Here is a 23,117-nt window from a genome sequence, read left to right as displayed (position 1 = left end):
GCGACCACAGTTACGAAGGCTGGTACATACAGACATACAATGCACAAAAAGTGTCACTTTTTCGAAAACCCAAAATTGTCTCCCATTGCGACGCATAAGTTTGAAATTTGACGAAAAGGTGCCTACAGCCTTCCTCTATAAAGGTGCAAAAGTGTGGCGTCCTGCAAAGCCACCTTCGGGCTCGGCGACGTTTCAAAAAGCAAGGTGTAATCATATGCGAATAAAGGTCGCGGCTCAGAAGTTCATATGAGATGTAAGGTAAGTTAATGATGTCAATTGGCACTAAACTTCACCATAACTCTGCCCAACGTCATCGCTACGTGTCACACGATGGGAAGGTTGTCACTTCTCCTCTCCCCCACATTTCACCTCTTCTTTTGTCCGCCTGAGCTGTGTGGTAACGCGTTTATCCAACATGCAGAGGGCCTGGGTTCGATTCCCGACCGGGTTCGAGATTTCCTCCGCCCATAGACGGGGTGTTGTGTTTTCCTCATCATCATCAACGACACCCAAATGTGGCGTCACCTGAAATAAGGATTGCAATCCGGCGGCCGAACTTCCCCGGCTGGGGCCTCCCGGCCAACAATGCCCCTAGATTATTTCTTTTTTTTTTTACCCCTTCTTTTTACGCCTATCCGATGGAGATCAAAATCGCGACACCCAGCGTTGAAATAACGCCGTATTCTTAGTTGTGATTGAGAAAAACACTTCATACACACTGCCACTTAGAATTGACATTAAAAACCCTCAGTACGTGGCATAAAGGGCGTCTATGAAACTACCTCTTCCCTTGGGGCGTTGAATCTCACACATTTCGCGCTCGAAGACGACAGTTCGCAGTGCGATAAGTAACAGGTCGACGTTCTTGACAAATGTTGCCACTGCTGACACCCCTCAGACGATTCAACCCTACTCTAAAGACATCGTGGGGCTGCAACCACATCTAATGTGATATGACCACTTTGGAGTGCAGTGCGAGTGCAATTTTTGCTCTGGTATACAGGGTGGAAGACTAGAGATCGTTCAGACCCCTTTTGACAAAATTTTAATGTGATCCGAAGCAGAAAAGGTTGTTTATTCTTTTTCAGTTCTCTTGTTTTGTCACCTCCTGTGGCGTGATCACAGAAGGGTGCAACATAGACATGTGCATGAATAGCATGGCAAAGGATCTCTCTATGACCCCCGAGTTCGACAACACCCATGCGTCTTCGATCAGCACGTTAAAAATGTAGCTGCCACAGACTTCGACACTTTTTCAGCTGAGCAGTGCCCCACAGTAGCTCTAGGACGTGAGTACAGGCAACCCTATCGAGGGGTATCGAAACGGTTGTCTCGCAATGGGAGACAATTACAGGGTTTCGAAAAAGTTATACGATTGACAAGAATGGGGGAAATAAATACAGTAGAAGAAGAATAGGTAGCTTTGAGGGATGAAGTAGTGAAGGCAGCAGAGGATCAAGTAGGTAAAAAGACGAGGGCGAGTAGAAATCCTTGGGCAACAGAAGAAATATTGAATTTAATTGATGAAAGGAGAAAATATAAAAATGCAATAAATGAGGCAGGCAAAAAGGAATACAAACGTCTCAAAAATGAGATCGACAGGAAGTGCAAAATGGCTAAGCAGGCATGGCTAGAGGACAAATGTAAGGATGTAGAGGCTTATCTCACTAGGCGTAAGATAGATACTGCCTACAGGAAAATTAAAGAGACCTTTGGAGAAAAGAGAGCCACTTGCATGAATATCAAGAGCTCAGATGGAAACCCAGTTCTAAGCAAAGAAGGGAAAGCAGAAAGGTGGAAGGAGTATATAAAGGGTCTATACAAGGGCAATGTACTTGAGGACAATATTATGGGAAGGGAAGAGGATGTAGATGAAGATGAAATGGGAGGTACGATACTGCGTGAAGAGTTTGACGTAGCACTGAAAGACCTGAGTCGAATCAAGGCCCCAGGAGTAGACAACATTCCATTAGAACTACTTACGGCCTTGGGAGATCCAGTCATGACTAAACTCTACCATCTGGTGAGGAAATGTATGAGACAGGCGAAATACCCTCAGACTTAAAAAAGAATATAATAATTCCAATCCCAAAGAAAGCAGGTGTTGACAGATGTGAAATTACCGAACTATCAGTTTAATAAGCCGCGGCTGCAAAATACTAACCCGAATTCTTTACAGACGAATGCAAAAACTGGTAGAAGCCGACCTCGGGGAAGATCAGTTTGGATTCCGTAGAAATGTTGGAACACGTGAGGGAATACTGACCTTACGACTTATCTTAGAAGAAAGATTAAGGAAAGGAAACCTACGTTTCTAGCATTTGTAGACTTAGAAAAAGCTTTTGACAATGTTGACTGGAATACTCTCTTTCAAATTCTGAAGGTGGCAGGGGTAAAATACAGGGAGCGAAAGGCTATTTACAATTTGTACAGAAACCAGATGGCAGTTATAAGAGTCGAGGGGCATGAAAGGGAATCAGTGGTTGGGAAGGGAGTGATACAGGGTTGTAGCCTCTCCCCGATGTTATTCAATCTGTATATTGAGCAAGCTGTAAAGGAAACAAAAGAAAAATTCGGAGTAGGTATTAAAATCCATGGAGAAGAAATAAAATCTTTGAGGTTCGCCGATGACATTGTAATTCTGTCAGAGACAGCAAAGGACTTGCAAGAGCAGTTGAACGGAATGGACAGTGTCTTGAAAGGAGGGTATAAGATGAACATCAACAAAATCAAAACGAGGATAATAGAATGTAGTCGAATTAAGTCAGGTGACGCTGAGGGAATTAAATTAGGAAATGAGATACTTAAAGTAGTAATGGAGTTTTGCTATTTGGGGAGCAAAAAAACTGCTGATGGTCGAAGTAGAGAAGATATAAAATGTAGACTGGCAATGGCAAGGAAAGCGTTTCTGAAGAAGAGAAATTTGTTAACGTCGAGTATAGATTTAAGTGTCAGGAAATCGTTTCTGAAAGTATTTGTATGGAGTGTAGCCATGTATGGAAGTGAAACATGGACTATAAATAGTTTGGACAACAAGAGAATAGAAGCTTTCGAAATGTGATGCTACAGAAGAATGCTGAAGATTAGATGGTTAGATCACATAACTAATGAGGAGGTATTGAATAGAATTGGGGAGAAGACGAGTTTGTGGCACAACTTGACAAGAAGGAGGGACCGGTTGGTAGGACATGTTCTGAGGCATCAAGGGATCACAAATTTAGCATTGGAGGTCAGCGTGGAGGGTAAAAATCGTAGAGGGAGACCAAGAGATGAATACACTAAGCAGATTCAGAAGGATGTAGGTTGAAGTAAGTACTGGGAGATGAAGAAGCTTGCACAGGATAGAGTAGCATGGAGAGCTGCATCAAACCCGTCTCAGGACTGAAGACCACATCAAAAGCAACAGCAATACTTTCCTTTGGACAGTGTGGAACGTAGTGCCGATAAACGAGAGTATTTGCAGTGGTCCAAGTTCAGTTTCCATCGCTACTCTCTGGGTATTGTTCCCTCAGCTCTAAACATGAGAGCTGATTGCTTTCTGATACGATCGCTGGTGCAGTATGTATTCTTCGCTGCTAAAAACCGTACAGTGGTTTACGAAGGACTGATGTAAAGTGCACGACTGTCTCCTTCTACAGATCTTGGCTATTTACAATGCAATGTAAACCGCAGCCTGTGGTGACCCAGAAATCGACGGTATGCTGAAAATACACACTCAAAATAAGACACCACTGATGCAATACGAAAAAGGTATTACCGTTACGTCTTTTGTTTGTATGGAGTGTAGGCAAGTGTGTTTAGCATTCTGTTGTCACTTAGGTCAGTGGAGACAGCACTGACTTCTCTTCAGTCAGACCATCATAAACAGTAATTATTAGTCGCCGGCCCGTGTGGCCGTGCGGTTCTAAGCGCTTCAGTTTGGAACCGCGTGACCGCTACGGTCACAGGTTCGAATCCTGCCTCGGGCATGGATGTGTGTGATGTCCTAAGGTTAGTTAGGTGTAAGTAGTTCTACGTTCTAGGGGACTGATGACCTCAGAAGTTGAGTCCCATAGTGCTCAGAGCCAGTTGCACCAGTAATTATTAGTCGCTGCTCGAGTTACACAATTAATGTATATGCAATGGGTGTACCTATCAGGTGCGGATAGAAGTGGTAGGCTGGAGGGTGGGAGCTGTTACAGGCGTCATGAGGCAAACAAATTTTTAGTACAATCGCTTATAATTTTAGGTATATAAATTTCCAAACTTCTTGGCTAACTATCGAAAAATAAAGTAGAAATCCTACTAAGAGTCTCATTACTGCCAATTAATTCTAGAGGTTAGCAACTATGACTAGCAAAAGCTGTGTTTCAGTTGCTTGTCACTGGACTCGCATTCGGGAGGACGACGGTTCAATCCCGTGTTCGGCCATCCTGATTTAGGTTTTCCGCGATTTCCCTAAATCGCTCCAGGCAAATGCCGGGATGGTTCCTTTGAAAGGGCACGGCCGACTTCCTTCCCCGTACTTCCCTAACCCGATGAGACCGATGACCTGACTGTCTGGTCTCCTCCCCCAAACAACTCCACCCACCCCTCAGTTGCTCGCTTGAGGGCCTGTCCTCATGGATGAAATTTCGACCTGAGCAGTCACATTCCAGGTAGGTAATGGCGCCTGTTCGCAGGCTGACTGTACCTGCTGTCAACAACAAATGCGGCAAGGTTTGTAAGTGTAGAGCTAGAAACGACGAACCACAGGAAGCTGAGTAAAGCAAGACAAAAAGGGAGAGACCCTCCATTAAGAAACAAATAACAGACAGACGGTGAGTGCACCGCACGATTTTGCTCTGTCTAAATTGTGACGCTGTCAAATACTGGAGAATTTGTTATGTTTATAGTCATAAATAAATTGCATAATAGTAAATAAACTTTCGTGCGAATGTCATTCAGATTTTGTGTTTTCTTGGACAGGAACTTTTTTGCAAATTATGCTAAGTTATAAAAAGTATCTTGTGTATTTTATTGCAATTAAAAATTGTGGCATTCCAGTGTGGTCAAAACCGGATGTCTTTACACGTCAGAATGCCTCACAGTAAACACAGCCAAACAGTTAAATAATGTGGAGGAGAAATGAAGAAGAAGAATGATTCGAAAAATTTTGCATCCAAAGTATGAAAATAGGATTTGGAAATTGAGAAGCAACGAGGTGTATTAAAGACTTAGAATAAAATAGATACAGTGAGAAAGCAGAGGATTACATTTTATGGCCATTTAATGAGAATAGACAACAAGAGGGTGACAAAAAATATCTAACTTCCTTGACAAAAATCAAAAACCTCAAATTTCATGGGTTATAAAAGTTAAGAAAGATACACAGATGTTGGGAATAACAGACCAAGACATAAAGAACAAACGGATATTCTCGGAAAAAGGTACAAAAAGCGTTGTTATTATTATTAAAATCGTAGGCATCTTTGGCACTTTAAAAGTGGGGCTGACGACGTATTCCATTTGAGGCGTGGGAGTACAGGATGGGAGGGAGGACACAGTACCAGACTGTGATCCGTTCAGAAGAGAATCCTGCGTTCCGTAATAAACTACTAAAACAATTGCCTGGAAGTACTTAAATATAAAACATTCAAATTTATATCACGCTACCGGCAGAGGAACTCGAGCCACGACTCTTTCGGGCGGTGGTAGCGTGCGTGCGTTGCCGTTACCTCAAAAACGGTGACTGACCCGGCTGGATGACGCAGGTGTTGCCCGAGGGGCTGTTCCCTGAGTACTGACTGCCGGCGCGGAATTCGCCAGTCAGAGCTCCGTCCTTTCTCTCTTTCAACTGAGAGCTCTGCGGCTCTGACGACGAAGCAGATAATTCCCTACTATCAGCCTTGTAGGCGTGCGACGAGCAAGCACGTGCTTACCTTTCCCAGCCGAGTCGGTGTTTCAAAACATTTTTTCCAATTTCGAAGAGCACGCCAAGTGTTTCAGGTACAACCTGTCCGTCCCTTTGAATGATAAAGCTATACGAGAATCAAAAAAATAGACTAAGGATGAAACACGAGTGACTTGGAAAATCCTGCCTACCGCATAACCCAGAAAGAACATTAAGCTGCTTCAGTTGATTTCTTTGTTAACATTTTAAACGCATTACTACGTCAGACGCGAATGTATGGCGAATGAAAGTAAAGCCGAGCTGCGAAAAACTAGGATCGAGGTAAGGGTGAAAAGAGAAAGAAGGAAAGAAAGAAAACACTGCACATTATGGTGCAATTTCGTGACAGTACAGGTACGCCCGTGAAACACTACGTATGAGATGAAAGCCTCTTTTTTACGACACAAATTGCATAAAATGCATTCTGAGAATTTATTCACATTGGAAAAAACTAAGACCATTTAAGTTACACAAACTCTCACATAAAATGCCACTAATAACACCCATCATCCCCCCCCCCCCCCCCAAAGAAAAAAATCCCGCAAATACGTCTTCGTATTGTCAAATTGTCTTTACTTTGGGTTACAGGCGTGGAAAGAGCATTTCCAAAATTCTAAAATTAAATTAGAAAATTTAAAAAGCTAATGAGATCTATCCTGAAGAGCGAAAGAAACTGGCACACTGCCTAATATCGTGTAGGGCCCGCACGAACACGCAGAAGGGCCGCAACACTACGTGGCATGGACTCGACTTATGTCTGTAGTAGTGCTGGAGGGAATTCACACCATAAATCCTGCAGGGCTCTCCACAAATCCGTAAGGATACGAGGGGGTGGAGATCTCTTCTGAACAGCACGTTGCAAGGCGTCTCAGATATGCTCAATAATGTTTATGTCTGGGGAGACGGTGCCCAGCGGAAGTGTTTAAGCTCAGAAGAGATTTCATGGAGCCACTCCGTAGCAATTCTGGACGTGTGAGGTGTCGCATTGTCCTGCCGGAATTGCCCAGGTCCTTCGGAATGCACAATGGACACGAATGGATACAGGTGATCAGACAGGATACTTACGTACATGTCGCCTGTCAGAGTCGTATCTAGATGTATCAGGGGTTCCATATCACTCCAGCCGCAGACGCCCCTCACCATTACAGACCCCACCAGCTTGAAAGGCCCCTTGCTGACATGCAAGGTAAAAGGATTCATGAGTTCGCCTCCATAATCGTACACATCTACCCGCTCGATACAATTTTAAACCAGACACGTCCAACCAGGCAACATGTTTCCAGTCATCAACAGTCCAATGTCGGTGATGACGGGCCCAGGCGAGGCATAAAGCTTTGTGTCGTGCAGTCATCAAGGGTACACGGGTGGGCCTTCGGCTCCAAAAGTCCATATCGATGACGTTTCGTTGAATGGTTTGCATGCTGACACTTGTTGATGGTGGAGCATTGAAATCTGCAACAATTTGTGGAAGGGTTGCACTTCTGTTACGTTAGACGATTCTCTTCAATCGTCATTGGTCCTGTTCTTGCAGAATCATTGTCCGGCCTCAGCGATGTCGGAGATTTGATGTTTTACCGGATTCCTGATATTCACGGTACACTCGTGAAATGGTCGTACGGGAAAATCCCCACCTCATCGCTACATCGGAGATACTGTGACCCATCACTTGTGCGCCAACTATAACACCACGTCCAAACTTACTTAAATCTTGATAACTTACTATCGTAGCAGCAGTAACAGATCCAACTGCTGCAGCAGACACTTTTTGTCTTATAAAGGCGTTGGCGATCGCAGAGCGGTATTCTGCTTGTTTACGCCGGCCGGGGTGGCCAAGCGGTTCTAGGCGCTACAGTCTGGAAACACGCGACCGCTACGGTCGCAGGTTCGAATCCTGCCTCGGGCATGGATGTGTGTGATGTCCTTAGGTTAGTTAGGTTTAAGTAGTTCTAAGTTCTAGGGGACTGATGACCACAGAAGTTAAGTCCCATAGTGCTCAGAGCCATTTGAACCATTTTTCTGCTTGTTTACATATATCTGCTGGGCTGGGCTGTTTTGAGGGAAGAGACCAAACTGCGAGGTCATCGGTCTCATCGGTTTAGGGAAGGACGGGGAAGGAAGTCGGCCGTGCCCTTTCAAAGGAACCATCTCGGCATTTGCCTGGAGCGATTTAGGGAAATCACGGAAAACCTAAATCAGGATGGCCGGACGCGGGATTGAACCGTCGTCCTCCCGACATATATCTACATTTGAATAGATATGCCTATACTAGTTTCTTTGACGCATCATTGTAAAATGCAACAACTTCTCCATAAAAGTCTTCAACTTTTACTTTTTCTCGCGCCTTTTCCGCATAGGCGCAAAGTCGGCATGGTTATTGACGGATCTGGCACGGTTAATTTAAGGAGTGGTCGGATGCCCTTATTGTCGCCAACTCGCTGCTCAAAAAATGTTCAAATGTGTGTGAAATCTTATGGGACTTAACTGCTAAGGTCTTCAGTCCCTAAGCTTACACACTACTTAACCTAAATTATCCTAAGGACAAACACACACACACACACACACACACACACACGCCCGAGGGAGGACTCGAACCTCCGCCGGGACCAGCCGACCTCGCTACTCCCCGGGACGGAATATGTTAACCCAACTGTCTGCGTAAAGTGTGATTCTTGTGAAAGTGAGAGAAAGTTGTCTGAATGTTTGCGAATCGTGTAAAAAAAATGGTTCAAATGGCTCTGAGCACTATGGGACTCAACTGCTGAGGTCATTAGTCCCCTAGAACTTAGAACTAGTTAAACCTAACTAACCTAAGGACATCACAAACATCCATGCCCGAGGCAGGATTCGAACCTGCGACCGTAGCGGTCTTGCGGTTCCAGACTGCAGCGCCTTTAACCGCACGGCCACTTCGGCCGGCGCGAATCGTGTAACTGAGGCAGGACTTGGGTACACGGGACGCAAGAAACCGCCCAGAAACCACATTCAGGCTGGCAGGCCCAGCTACCCTCGTCGTTAATCCGGCGGGAGGATTTGCTTCCGGGAAGCGGCGCTTTAACACGCGCAGCTATCCGGGTAGGCCCATAAGCAATTTCAAAGATATCATTAAATACTTTGCCATAGTTAACCTACTAAAGACGTGCACACTAACTGCCCAGATTTGTTCTGTGCGCATTCGTATTTTAATTGTTTGTGTATTTTGTTTCTCAGACGAAACTCTGAAACTAGTCTCGGTTTCATAACTCGCAGAAAACAAAAGAGGGAAAGAGAGAGACAGAGAAGGAAAACTAGATGTCTTTGATCTTGGTATCATTGTGTGTGTGGGGGGGGGGGGAGGGGGGATTATGCTGTCTTCTTCAAGGAAAATAGGTATTTCAGTGGCAAAAATATTTACTTCTTGAATACTGACGCACTTTATGCAGTGGTTCATTAACGTTAACAACGAATGTTTGACATCCTGACTGAGACTATTCATCATCTGTCGGCACTTATGTCACCCGTATATATGAAATATTCGCTCCCCTCCTGACGATCTTTAGAAAAATCTTCCGCTACTGACAAAGAATTTATCCCTCATAAGACGAAGGAATGTGTGATTCTTTTGAAACCTCGCAGCACCGCGCTATAGACTGATTGTACGAGCACATCTGAGGAACACATTCATGGAGAAATGAATTGGCATAACGGGATTTGTTACATTGTTAGTAACATCACCTGAATTTGGAGCCAGACGAGTTCCTTATGTGGGCAGTGGAAGAGGAGGTGAAGAGATATTTATTGCATACACCACCCTATTTTCCTCCACGCTTCCTACCACCTATCCGAGTGACTATGAGGAAAATGTCTGTATGTTGTCCAGCGGAAACAGTCCACGATTAAAAGTTGTAATTATATGCACGTAGAACATAAACAATGCCCCACAGTATCGTTTAGCTTTCCCTAGAACTAAGGTAACAGATATAGGACAAAGTCATCACTCGTATAAACGCTGAAAAAACTGCGTGCAAAATCAATTTTAAACCATCAGCCTTCGCTTATGATCTAGCAATTAGAACACACAAAAAAACATCGACTGTAGGCCACCGATGTTATGTTAGAAAATCGATTACGTGAATAATCTACATCATTGTAGCAGGAAAGGTAACAATGCAGTGCGGTGTGACTTCACAAAGATCCGTCATCACTTACTTTCGTGAGATCTCATTACCACCATAATTGAATAATGGGATAATTTAGAAAGAGCCATCAAGTTTTAAAAAGCATCCAGGTCAACGACGAACCACCACAGCAAAGGAATAATACCTAGAGATGCGAAGTACTTACTTACAAGGCAGTTCTTATACTAGAAGCTTTATATGCGTCACAAAGCATATATACAGACAGTCAAACTAAAGCAGCAGTTTGTCTGACGAACCGGTTTCAGGCTCTGTCTCAGGCTGATACTGATCTTCGGCCTGACATGGCTGCTTGTCCTGTTCCAGAGGTTGCCCCTCAGTCTGCAAGATCCGGGCAGTTGCAGAGGGTGGGCTTACTGCACTCCGTGTGCTCCCTGCCGCCGTTGGATAAGCAGCTGAGCAGCAAGTCGTATACTCCTAGCTCACTCATTTGTTACATAGTTTAATTCTTAATTTCTTTGCGTGTTTTTGGTACTTGCATTGTTTAATTCATAAATTTCGGGCGTATTATAGTATTTGAGAGTTGTAGCATCGCGTTTTAGTACCTGAATAGTGTAAATTCGCGTAGCCGTTTGTCTACTGTTTTTGTTTTGAACGGCCAGTGTCGGTTGGTCACAGTCATTGTGCTCCCTGCCGCCGTTGGATAAGCAGCTGAGCAGCAAGTCGTATACTCCTAGCTCACTCATTTGTTACATAGTTTAATTCTTAATTTCTTTGCGTGTTTTTGGTACTTGCATTGTTTAATTCATAAATTTCGGGCGTATTATAGTATTTGAGAGTTGTAGCATCGCGTTTTAGTACCTGAATAGTGTAAATTCGCGTAGTCGTTTGTCTACTGTTTTTGTTTTGAACGGCCAGTGTCGGTTGGTCACAGTCATTGTGCTCCCTGCCGCCGTTGGATAAGCAGCTGAGCAGCAAGTCGTATACTCCTAGCTCACTCATTTGTTACATAGTTTAATTCTTAATTTCTTTGCGTGTTTTTGGTACTTGCATTGTTTAATTCATAAATTTCGGGCGTATTATAGTATTTGAGAGTTGTAGCATCGCGTTTTAGTACCTGAATAGTGTAAATTCGCGTAGTCGTTTGTCTACTGTTTTTGTTTTGAACGGCCAGTGTCGGTTGGTCACAGTCATTGTGCTCCCTGCCGCCGTTGGATAAGCAGCTGCAGCAGCAAGTCGTATACTCCTAGCTCACTCATTTGTTACATAGTTTAATTCTTAATTTCTTGCGTGTTTTTGGTACTTGCATTGTTTAATTCATAAATCTCGGGCGTATTATAGTATTTGAGAGTGTAGCATCGCGTTTTAGTACCTGAATAGTGTAATTTCGCTTAGTCTCCTTCCGCCGCCGAGCAGTGTCAGCAGTGCGCAAGTAGCAGCATTACTGCATTTACTAGGCAATCTTGTATTTTAATAACCGTTTAAATTTTGTCGATTTGTTTGCGCTCTCTGTAGATTAGTTCAGACGTTCTTTGCAAAACAGTTTTTAGCATGGATAGGGACTGCAACTGCTGTGTTCGGATGCAGGCTGAGTTGGCATCCCTTCGCTCCCAGCTTCAGGCAGTGTTGGCTTCGGTCACACAGCTTGAGGCTGTTGCCAATGGGCATCACTGTGGGGGTCCGGATGGGGGTTTGTCGGGGACGGCCAGCTCGTCCCACGCATCCCCTGATCGGACTACGACTGTGGTTGCCCGGGATACTGCCCGCATTGAGGCTGATCCCTCACCTGTGGTAGAGTGGGAGGTCGTTTCAAGGTGTGGCTGGGGGCGAAAGACATTCCGGAGGGCTGAACGGAAAGCCTCTCCAGTTTGTCTGACGAACCGGTTTCAGGCTCTGTCTCAGGCTGATACTGATCTTCGGCCTGACATGGCTGCTTGTCCTGTTCCAGAGGTTGCCCCTCAGTCTGCAAGATCCGGGCAGTTGCAGAGGGTGGGCTTACTGGTAGTTGGGAGCTCCAACGTCAGGCGCGTAATGGGGCCCCTTAGGGAAATGGCAGCAAGAGAGGGGAAGAAAACCAATGTGCACTCCGTGTGCATACCGGGGGGAGTCATTCCAGATGTGGAAAGGGTCCTTCCGGATGCCATGAAGGGTACAGGGTGCACCCATCTGCAGGTGGTCGCTCATGTCGGCACCAATGATGTGTGTCGCTATGGATCGGAGGAAATCCTCTCTGGCTTCCGGCGGCTATCTGATTTGGTGAAGACTGCCAGTCTCGCTAGCGGGATGAAAGCAGAGCTCACCATCTGCAGCATCGTCGACAGGACTGACTGCGGACCTTTGGTACAGAGCCGAGTGGAGGGTCTGAATCAAAGGCTGAGACGGTTCTGCGACCGTGTGGGCTGCAGATTCCTCGACTTGCGCCATAGGGTGGTGGGGTTTCGGGTTCCGCTGGATAGGTCAGGAGTCCACTACACGCAACATGCGGCTACACGGGTAGCAGGGGTTGTGTGGCGTGGGCTGGGCGGTTTTTTAGGTTAGATGGCCTTGGGCAAGTACAGAAAGGGCAACAGCCTCAACGGGTGCGGGGCAAAGTCAGGACATGCGGGGACCAAGCAGCAATCGGTATTGTAATTGTTAACTGTCGAAGCTGCGTTGGTAAAGTACCGGAACTTCAAGCGCTGATAGAAAGCACCGAAGCTGAAATCGTTATAGGTACAGAAAGCTGGCTTAAGCCAGAGATAAATTCTGCCGAAATTTTTACAAAGGTACAGACGGTGTTTAGAAAGGATAGATTGCATGCAACCGGTGGTGGAGTGTTCGTCGCTGTTAGTAGTAGTTTATCCTGTAGTGAAGTAGAAGTGGATAGTTCCTGTGAATTATTATGGGTGGAGGTTACACTAAACAACCGAACTAGGTTAATAATTGGCTCCTTTTACCGACCTCCCGACTCAGCAGCATTAATGGCAGAACAACTGAGAGAAAATTTGGAATACATTTCACATAAATTTTCTCAGCATGTTATAGTCTTAGGTGGAGATTTCAATTTGCCAGATATAGACTGGGACACTCAGATGTTTAGGACGTGTGGTAGGGACAGAGCATCGAGTGACATTATACTGAGTGCACTATCCGAAAATTACCTCGAGCAATTAAATAGAGAACCGACTCGTGGAGATAACATCTTGGACCTACTGATAACAAACAGACCCGAACTTTTCGACTCTGTATGTACAGAACAGGGAATCAGTGATCATAAGGCCGTTGCAGCATCCCTGAATATGGAAGTTAATAGGAATATAAAAAAAGGGAGGAAGGTTTATCTGTTTAGCAAGAGTAATAGAAGGCAGATTTCAGACTACCTAACAGATCAAAACGAAAATTTCTGTTCCGACACTGACAATGTTGAGTGTTTATGGAAAAAGTTCAAGGCAATCGTAAAATGCGTTTTAGACAGGTACGTGCCGAGTAAAACTGTGAGGGATGGGAAAAACCCACCGTGGTACAACAAGAAAGTTAGGAAACTACTGCGAAAGCAAAGAGAGCTCCACTCCAAGTTTAAACGCAGCCAAAACCTCTCAGACAAACAGAAGCTAAACGATGTCAAAGTTAGCGTAAGGAGGGCTATGCGTGAAGCGTTCATTGAATTCGAAAGTGAAATTCTATGTACCGACTTGACAGAAAATCCTAGGAAGTTCTGGTCTTACGTTAAATCAGTAAGTGGCTCGAAAAAGCATATCCAGACACTACGGGATGATGATGGCATTGAAACAGAGGATGACACGCGTAAAGCTGAAATACTAAACACCTTTTTCCAAAGCTGTTTCACAGAGGAAGACCGCACTGCAGTTCCTTCTCTAAATCCTCGCACAAACGAAAAAATGGCTGACATCGAAATAAGTGTCCAAGGAATAGAAAAGCAACTGGAATCACTCAATAGAGGAAAGTCCACTGGATCTGACGAGATACCAATTCGATTCTACACAGAGTACGCGAAAGAACTTGCCCCCCTTCTAACAGCCGTGTACCGCAAGTCTCTAGAGGAACGGAGGGTTCCAAATGATTGGAAAAGAGCACAGATAGTCCCAGTCTTCAAGAACGGTCGTCGAGCAGATGCGCAAAACTATAGACCTATATCTCTTACGTCGATCTCTTGTAGAATTTTAGAACATGTTTTTTGCTCGCGTATCATGTCATTTCTGGAAACCCAGAATCTACTATGTAGGAATCAACATGGATTCCGGAAACAGCGATCGTGTGAGACCCAACTCGCCTTATTTGTTCATGAGACCCAGAAAATATTAGATACAGGCTCCCAGGTAGATGCTATTTTTCATGACTTCCGGAAGGCGTTCGATACAGTTCCGCACTGTCGCCTGATAAACAAAGTAAGAGCCTACGGAATATCAGACCAGCTGTGTGGCTGGATTGAAGAGTTTTTAGCAAACAGAACACAACATGTTGTTATCAATGGAGAGACGTCTACAGACGTTAAAGTAACCTCTGGCGTGCCACAGGGGAGTGTTATGGGACCATTGCTTTTCACAATATATATAAATGACTTAGTAGATAGTGTCGGAAGTTCCATGCGGCTTTTCGCGGATGATGCTGTAGTATACAGAGAAGTTGCAGCATTAGAAAATTGTAGCGAAATGCAGGAAGATCTGCAGCGGATAGGCACTTGGTGCAGGGAGTGGCAACTGACCCTTAACATAGACAAATGTAATGTATTGCGAATACATAGAAAGAAGGATCCTTTATTGTATGATTATATGATAGCGGAACAAACACTGGTAGCAGTTACTTCTGTAAAATATCTGGGAGTATGCGTGCGGAACGATTTGAAGTTGAATGATCATATAAAATTAATTGTTGGTAAGGCGGGTACCAGGTTGAGATTCATTGGGAGAGTCCTTAGAAAATGTAGTCCATCAACAAAGGAGGTGGCTTACAAAACACTCGATCGACCTATACTTGAGTATTGCTCATCAGTGTGGGATCCGTACCAGATCGGTCTGACGGAGGAGATAGAGAAGATCCAAAGAAGAGCGGCGCGTTTCGTCACAGAGTTATTTGGTAATCGTGATAGCGTTACGGAGATGTTTAATAAACTCAAGTGGCAGACTCTGCAAGAGAGGCGCTCTGCATCGCGGTGTAGCTTGCTCGCCAGGTTTCGAGAGGGTGCGTTTCTGGATGAGGTATCGAATATATTGCTTCCCCCTACTTATACCTCTCGAGGAGATCACGAATGTAAAATTAGAGAGATTAGAGCGCGCACGGAGGCTTTCAGACAGTCGTTCTTCCAGCGAACCATACGCGACTGGAACAGGAAAGGGAGGTAATGACAGTGGCACGTAAAGTACCCTCCGCAACACACCGTTGGGTGGCTTGCGGAGTATCAATGTAGATGTAGATGTAGAACTGAAAATGGAAAATATGTGGGCCCCCACGATAAAATTGAATTGAAAGCAAGAGTAGTGCAGCAGACCTCTACACGCCATAGAAAATTCCATTTATTCAATTCGTAAGAGGTGACTGAAATTCTTTGGACATACTATCAGAATCTACGGCAAAATATTATTTACGATAATCAGTCCAAAGGATAAAATAAATCAACTAGGAGAAACTAAGAAAAATATACAAAAAGTGAGCATCACAGGAGACTTATTGAGCAAACACATACCCCTGGGACCATTTGTAACTGAGTACGGTTTCACAAAGAAATTAAAAACGAACCTAAAAAGAAACTGCCAGAACAACAGAAGAAACAATAATGTGAATTCATGGGCATATTTTGGAAAGATAAGAAGGCAAAATTAAATGGACCAACTAACAACTTTAAATGTGCGTCAGAACGGAAGAAGAAGGAAAAGAGCTAAACAAAAAAAAAAACTCCTCCCGAACAGTACATGAAGGCCCAACGGTACCGACCGGCCGCCGTGTCATCCTCAGCCCACAGGCGTCACCGGATGTGCCGGCCGCGGTGGTCTCGCGGTTCTAGGCGCGCAGTCGGGAACCGTGCGACTGCTACGGTCGCAGGTTCGAATCCTGCCTCGGGCATGGATGTGTGTGATGTCCTTAGGTTAGTTAGGTTTAAGTAGGTCTAAGTTCTATGGGACTGATGACCACTGCAGTTGAGTCCCATAGTGCTCAGAGCCAGAGCGTCACCGGATGCGGATAGGGAGGGTAATATGGTCAGCACACTGCTCTCGCGGCTGGATGTCAGATTCCAAGACAGGAGCCGCTATTTCTCAATCAAGTACCTCCTCAGTTTGCCTCACAAGGGCTGAGTGCACCCCGCTTGCCAATAGCGCTCGGCAGACCGGATGGTCACCCACCCAAGTGCTAGCCCATCCCGAGAAGAAGGAAAATAAACAGAAACGAAATTAGTGTAGAACCAAGCAGGATTGCGCAACGCTTAAGCCACTGTAAAATTATTCGAGAGGAACAGGTTCGTTCATCTGTGATTTCTCTGAAATGATCGTGTGGCGTTATTGGCCGCATAACCTGTTTGGGATCGTTCGTCCACCTGCTGCAAGTCTGTTAGACGCCACTTCGGAGACTTGGGCGGCTTCGTGATGAAAATGAAGGCGAAGATGAGATGATTAGGACAACACAAACGCGCAGTACCTGAGCCGGCCGGGTATCGAATCCGGAACCCATAGATCTACAGGCAGCGACGCTGACCACTACACTACAATCCGAAAAGCATAGCAGAAATGCTCGTTCTCGTCAAATTAAAATCCTCTCTGTACCATTATGCAACACTGCCATGTTCTCTAAATCATTTTCTGTATCCGGAACCCGACTTTGGAACAATCTTCCTCAAAAAATCGGAGAAATAAGATTCCTTGCCAACTTTCTATCACAATAGCCATCTCTCCTATACACTAGACTGCAGCTCACTCTCGTCAGTTTCCCATCCCTCATGTTGCAGAGCTCTTCATCTGAATTCTGTTCTTTCCTATATGCCACTGTCACTGTCATTTCAATCTTCTTCTTTTCCTATATCCCTTCCGCTTCTATAATGCAAAACATGTATTCAAATGCGTTAAACTAATATATACGAATGTTAATGTCCTTCACTATTATTATCATTATTGTTATTAGTATCAACTATCATTTGTATAATGTTATTGCTGATGATGATTATGTCCCATACTCCGAGGAGCGTAGGAGACGATGCGGTAGACCCGCGCCGCCGACTAGGCGAGGTCCTAGCGGAGGTGGTATGCCATTGCCTTCGTTATTAGTCTATTATTATTATTATTATTATTATTATTATTATTGTTAATATGCCTGTGAATGTTTTCGTAATACCTTTGGTATGTGTTGTTCTTCGTCAGATGTAAGAGAGGGCCTTTAAAGCTCTAATCTGCTTGGGCTAAATAAGCAATAAAAAATAAATAAACCACCTTCTACGGACTGTGATCTCACTAAAATTGCTTGAAATGAAGATCTCATATGTTCCACGAAAAAGTGACGGCTTTCCGTCCACCAAATTTTGCTGACTGAGCTATTTTACTGTACCTACTCATTTTGTTGTCTACGAAATTTTGATTCCTAATCCCCTTTTTAGAAGGGTATGTGCTGTGCCAGCAGCTAAAAGTTGTATTCTAAGCTATCAAGTACGATATGCTTCCAGTGGTGCTGCGGAGCACTAAAATGACTCATCTAGACACACGAATTGCTTGAAAACAATACTTTCATCATGCTAACGAAGTCCATAGTTCCTTTAATTTAATAGCAGAGTGATTGATTCGTTGTGTAACTCGCATGCTATCTCACCGAGAGACACGGCATTTAGGACAGTCAGAAAGCGATAAATTTATCGAATCTTAGCTGAGCCCGTGTAAACAGACATTTTAGGCTACAAATTTTCGTTCAAGCGAGAAGGGAACAGCGCCGAGTTGCTCTTTATCTGGGTGAGGAGACGTTATCTGTGTAACATCGATCAATAGGGGACATTCCTCCTTTTTCGTTTCCTGTCTGGTTCATTTAAGACTTTCATCGGTACCTGTAGTTTGTATATACATTCCCGTTAATCACAGCACCAGATCACTAACATATTTCCAAAGACTGACAACTTTCCCCCTCCGTTTCTTTGTCAATAAATGTGCTTAGTTCGTCTGTTTTTCCGCTGTGGCCGGGCAGCTCTAGGCGCTTCAGTCCGGAACCGCGCTGCTGCTGCGGTCGCAGGTTCGAATCCTGCCCCGGGCATGGATGTGTGTGATCTCATTAGGTTAGTTAGGTTTAAGTAGTTCTAAGTCTAGGGGACTGGTGACCTCAGATGCTAAGTCCCATAGTGCTTAGAGCCATTTGAATCATTTTTGTTTTTCATCTGTTTTTATCGATCCAATTCCATTCTATTCAACGCCAGTAATATAGTGTGTAGATTGAGATGCACTTCTAATCATTTGAATAACGATAGCGAAAACCATACTCCAGTAACACATGACCAATGGAAAGCAGCAACAAATCAGTCAAATTAACCGCCGCGTAGAAAGGGGCACAGAACACTGCCTGCGGCCGTCCGTTCCATTTTCAATTTGGAAAGCAGCAGTTGTATTATACTGTAATGTAAGTGCTTAAAATATCATTGTATGTTATAGATTCACATATCACACATTAAAGTAAACAAATCTTTGATATCTCTGTGCTTTTTAATGACAACCTGAGTTTAGCCACAATGTATCCAAGAACTTTATCTTCGCTAAAACAGAAAAATACTCTCATTAAATGTAGTCTTTCTTTATTAACTTAACGTTAATTCCGTTCAAAGACCATGGCGGGCACATCGGTAGCGACCGACCACCACGTCATCCTACGCCAATGACGTCATTGGATGCAGTATGGAGGGACGTGGTATCAGCAGACCGCACTTCTGGCCGTTGTCAGTCTTCGTAACATCCCGTACAACTCGGTTAAGTAGCTCTTCAGCTGACATTACGCGGCTGAGGTCACCCCATTCTAGTCCTCGCAGCAACGAAAAATCCTTGGCAGTATCAGGAATCGAACCCCTGTCCTCCGCATGGCAATTAGCCGCCCTCACCACTCAATTACATAGGCGGACATCCTACCATTATTAGAGGTACAAATTTGTAGTACATAACTGACTCCACTCGTGACTTATTGATCTTTCTGTCAAAGGCTACTTCATTTTAACTCTGATATGAAAGAGTGGTTTCTGTTCTTTCGAACAGGAAAAATCCACCAAAACATTGTATCCACTAATTAGTATCGTTCTTGGTTAATACGTTGATTTTTTTTTCAGAATCGTAGCTATATTCACTCGTCTGGATATAAAATATTACCTCGTAGTCGCGTTATATGCAACTGGTATTCTGCAGTTCATAAAAATAAATTTAGCAGTCAGTGCTGCCTAAATATATTCCTCATGGAGTCTTTCATATATCAATGATAATAATACATCCTTCCATTCAGTCACGGTACGTGCTACTGACTCTTCGCTCGTCAGCTTGCATTCAGTACTGCTCGGTTCCATTCCGGTTTTGTATTTCCGGGGCAGTATTAACACTGAGGCACAGCAATACGGATAGGTATAATGACAAAGCGTTGACTGATGTTCACCTCATGTATGGGTACACTTTATGTTGGAGAAGAGCGGCACGACGACTCTGTGCTGAGCTGTTGCCGCTGCGACAGCAACCACATCACAATACTTAATCTGTCCATAGGCGCCTGGAGAAGCCGAATCGTTCCATGACAGAGCAATCGCATATTACAGAATCTTTTCTAGTGTTGTGGAGGTATTTTCAGAATAAAACAAAGGTAAACGGGGTAACAAACCAAATAAATAGTAGCTACATTATTACTCTGAAATGAGCAACTAGAGACTAGGGCCTTCTTATGCCACAATACTCAGAAAATATCCTTGAACAATCTCCGAAATTTTGTCGGTCGAGTTGCACAACATTCCTGTTTATTACAGTGTAAACGTCTGCAACAGACCACCAGGATTCCATCAGTGACTGTTCACTCTGGGACACAGAGACCACCTACATGTCATACATAATATATGGGAGACGTATGAGGTCTCGCAACTGAGCCACTGTGCTGTCGTGGTTTTACGCGCAAAACTACACAAGGTTACTACTAAAGGGCAGCAGTGCAGTACCATCCAATAAATGAGCGAAACAGCACTTGTATTTAGATTTTCAACACAAATAACTCAGATGATAGCGAAATAAGGTAAAGTGCCATTTCATGTGTACAGTTTATAGTCTCTCTTACCGTTGTCGACATGTTACGCATCGTTAGTCTGCTGTATTCTTTGATAACTTCACAATAAACGTGGTATGCCGTCCGCTAACTGCACGGCAAGCGTTAATACGCCAACAAAGAGCTAACGGCGAAGTTATCACACCATTTCGAAATGCCAAGTGTAAAGATAGCGAAAATCCAACGCAAATAACACATACTTCCTGAAGGCCTCGCCAGCAGAGGAAAGATGTCAGACGACCTTGGCTAACAGGTATTATCACTACTAGTGGGCTAACCACGACTGTTCGCTCAGTCACGTAGAGTCTTACCGTACGCACGACTGCCTCGTCGTTGCTCATACCGTCACCGTCGCATATACTATCAAACCATCGATCTAACAGAATTATTTGCTCCTGTAACTTGTATTATTCCTTACGAGCAGTTCTGAAGGCTTGACCTTCTGTCCGTCTACATCAGAGAACAGTCTGAAGCCTGCCCGTTGCTCAAGTGCTGCTCACCCTGAGATATTTATCTGAGTTTCATGTATAGTTTCTTAACAATGGCTTTCAGAGCGTCCCTGGTTTACATTTTAATATTATTTTCTACTAACAAAAGTATCATTGGTAAATTACGAAGGTCTTTCTGCAAACAAAACTACCTATTTATACCAACACATACAGGTAGCCCAAAATCACAAGTGCTCAGAAGAACAATCTGCTACACTGCCTAGGTTTTTCGTGTAGTCACCATAATTCGTAATGCTATGTTTACACCGGTTAATAAGACTGACCCCGCCCAGACAGCCGAGCGCGATAACCCACCGCTTCCGGGACACGGGGAGTACACCTACATCTATATCTACGTGATTACTCTGCTATTCACAATAAAGTGCCTGGCAGAGGGTTCAATGAACCACCTTCAAGCTGTCTCTCTTCCGTTCCACTCTCGAACGGCATGCGGGAAAAACGAGCACTTAAGTTTTTCTGCGCGAGCCCTGATTTCTCTTATTTTATCGTGATGATCATTTCTCCCTCTGTAGGTGGGTGCCAACAGAATGTTTTCGCAATCGGAGGAGAAAACTGGTGATTGAAATTTCATGAGAAGATCCCGTCGCAACGAAAAACGCCTTTGTGTTTATGATTGCCGCTCCAATTCACGTATCATGTCTGTGACACTATCTTCCCTATTTCGCGATAATACAAAACGAGCTGCCCTTCTTGGTACTTTTTTGTTCCGTCAGTCTCACCTGATGCGGATCCCACGGCGCACAGTAATACTCCAGAATAGGACAGACAAGCGTGGTGTAAGCAGTCTCTTTAGTAGACCTGTTGCACCTTCTAAGTGTTCTGCCAATGAATCGCAGTCTTTGGTTTGCTCTACACACAATATTATCTATGTGGTCGTTCCAATTTAGGTTATTTGTAATTGTAATCCCTACGTATTTAGCTGAATTTACAGCCTTCAGTTTTGCGTGACTTATAGCGTAATCGTAATGCCTCGGGCATGGATGTGTGTGATGTCCTAAGGTTAGTTAGGTTTAAGTAGTTCTAAGTTCTAGGTGACTGATGACCTCAGAAGTTGAGTCCCATAGTGCTCAGAGCCAGTTGCACCAGTAATTATTAGTCGTTGCTCGAGTTACACAATTAATGTATATGCAATGGGTGTACCTATCAGGTGCGGATAGAAGTGGTAGGCTGGAAGCGTGGGAGCGGTTACAGGCGTCATGAGGCAAACAAATTTTTAGTACAATCGCTTATAATTTTAGGCTGGCTAACTATCGAAAAATAAAGTAGAAATCCTACTAAGAGACTCATTACTGCCAATTAATTCTAGAGGTTAGCAACTATGACTAGCAAAAGCTGTGTTTCAGTTGCTTGTCACTGGACTCGCATTCGGGAGGACGACGGTTCAATCCCGTGTCCGGCCATCCTGATTCAGGTTTTCCGTGATTTCCCTAAATCGCTCCAGGCAAATGCCGGGATGGTTCCTTTGAAAGGGCACAGCCGACTTCCTTCCCCGTCCTTCCCTAACCCGATGAGACCGATGACCTGACTGTCTGGTCTCCTCACCCAAACAACCCCACCCACCCCTCAGTTGCTCGCTTGAGGGCCTGTCCTCATGGATGAGATTTCGACCTGAGCAGTCACATTCCAGGTAGGTAATGGCGCCTGTTCGCAGGCTGACGGTACCTGCTGTCAACAACAAATGCGGCAAGGTTTGTAAGTGTAGAGCTAGAAACGGCAAACCACAGGAAGCTGAGTAAAGCAAGACAAAATGGGAGAGACCCTCCATTAAGAAACAAAAAACAGACAGATTTTGCACTGTCTAAATTGTGGCGCTGTCAAATACTGGAGAATTTGTTATGTTTATAGTCATAAATAAATTGCATAATAGTAAATAAATTTTCGTTTGAATGTCATTCAGATTTTGTGTTTTCTTGGACAGGAACTTTTTTGCAAATTATGCTAAGTTATAAAAAGTATCTTGTGTATTTTATTGCAATTAAAAATTGTGGCATTCCAGTGTGGTCAAAACAGGAACTTTTTTGCAAATTATGCTGAGTTATAAAAAGTATCTATATATTATTATTATTATATATAATTATTATTAAAATCGCCTATAACACTTCCTTGGGGAACGCCGGATATTACTTCTGTTTTACTCGATGACTTTCCGTCTATTACTACGAACTGTGACCTTTCTGACAAGAAATCACGAATCCAGTCGCACAACTGAGGCGATACTCCGGAGGCACGCAGTTTGGTTAGAAGACGCTTGTGAGGAACGGTGTCGAAAGCCTTCTGGAAATCTAAAAATATGGAATCAATTTGACATCCCCTGTCGATAGCACTTATTACTTCATGAGTATAAAG

At 44.1% G+C, this 23,117-nt stretch overlaps 1 protein-coding gene across 1 annotated transcript in view; it reads right to left on the bottom strand.

The window, feature by feature from the left end:
* LOC126471577 (solute carrier family 28 member 3-like) overlaps positions 1-20,307 on the bottom strand; it is a 354,279-nt gene extending 333,972 nt beyond the window's left edge. Inside the window, exon 1 of the mRNA XM_050099807.1 lies at positions 20,275-20,307. Within this exon, the coding sequence (XP_049955764.1) occupies positions 20,275-20,295 (21 nt within the window). The 5' untranslated portion in view covers positions 20,296-20,307. The remainder of the gene's footprint in view (positions 1-20,274) is intronic.
* Between the last annotated feature and the right edge of the window lie 2,810 nt (positions 20,308-23,117).

The sequence above is a fragment of the Schistocerca serialis genome, chromosome 3 (assembly GCF_023864345.2).
Source record: "Schistocerca serialis cubense isolate TAMUIC-IGC-003099 chromosome 3, iqSchSeri2.2, whole genome shotgun sequence".
In the NCBI taxonomy this organism is placed as follows: domain Eukaryota; kingdom Metazoa; phylum Arthropoda; class Insecta; order Orthoptera; family Acrididae; genus Schistocerca; species Schistocerca serialis.
The sequence above is the reverse complement of the archived record's forward strand: the minus strand, read 5'-3'. Positions and strand labels throughout refer to the sequence as shown.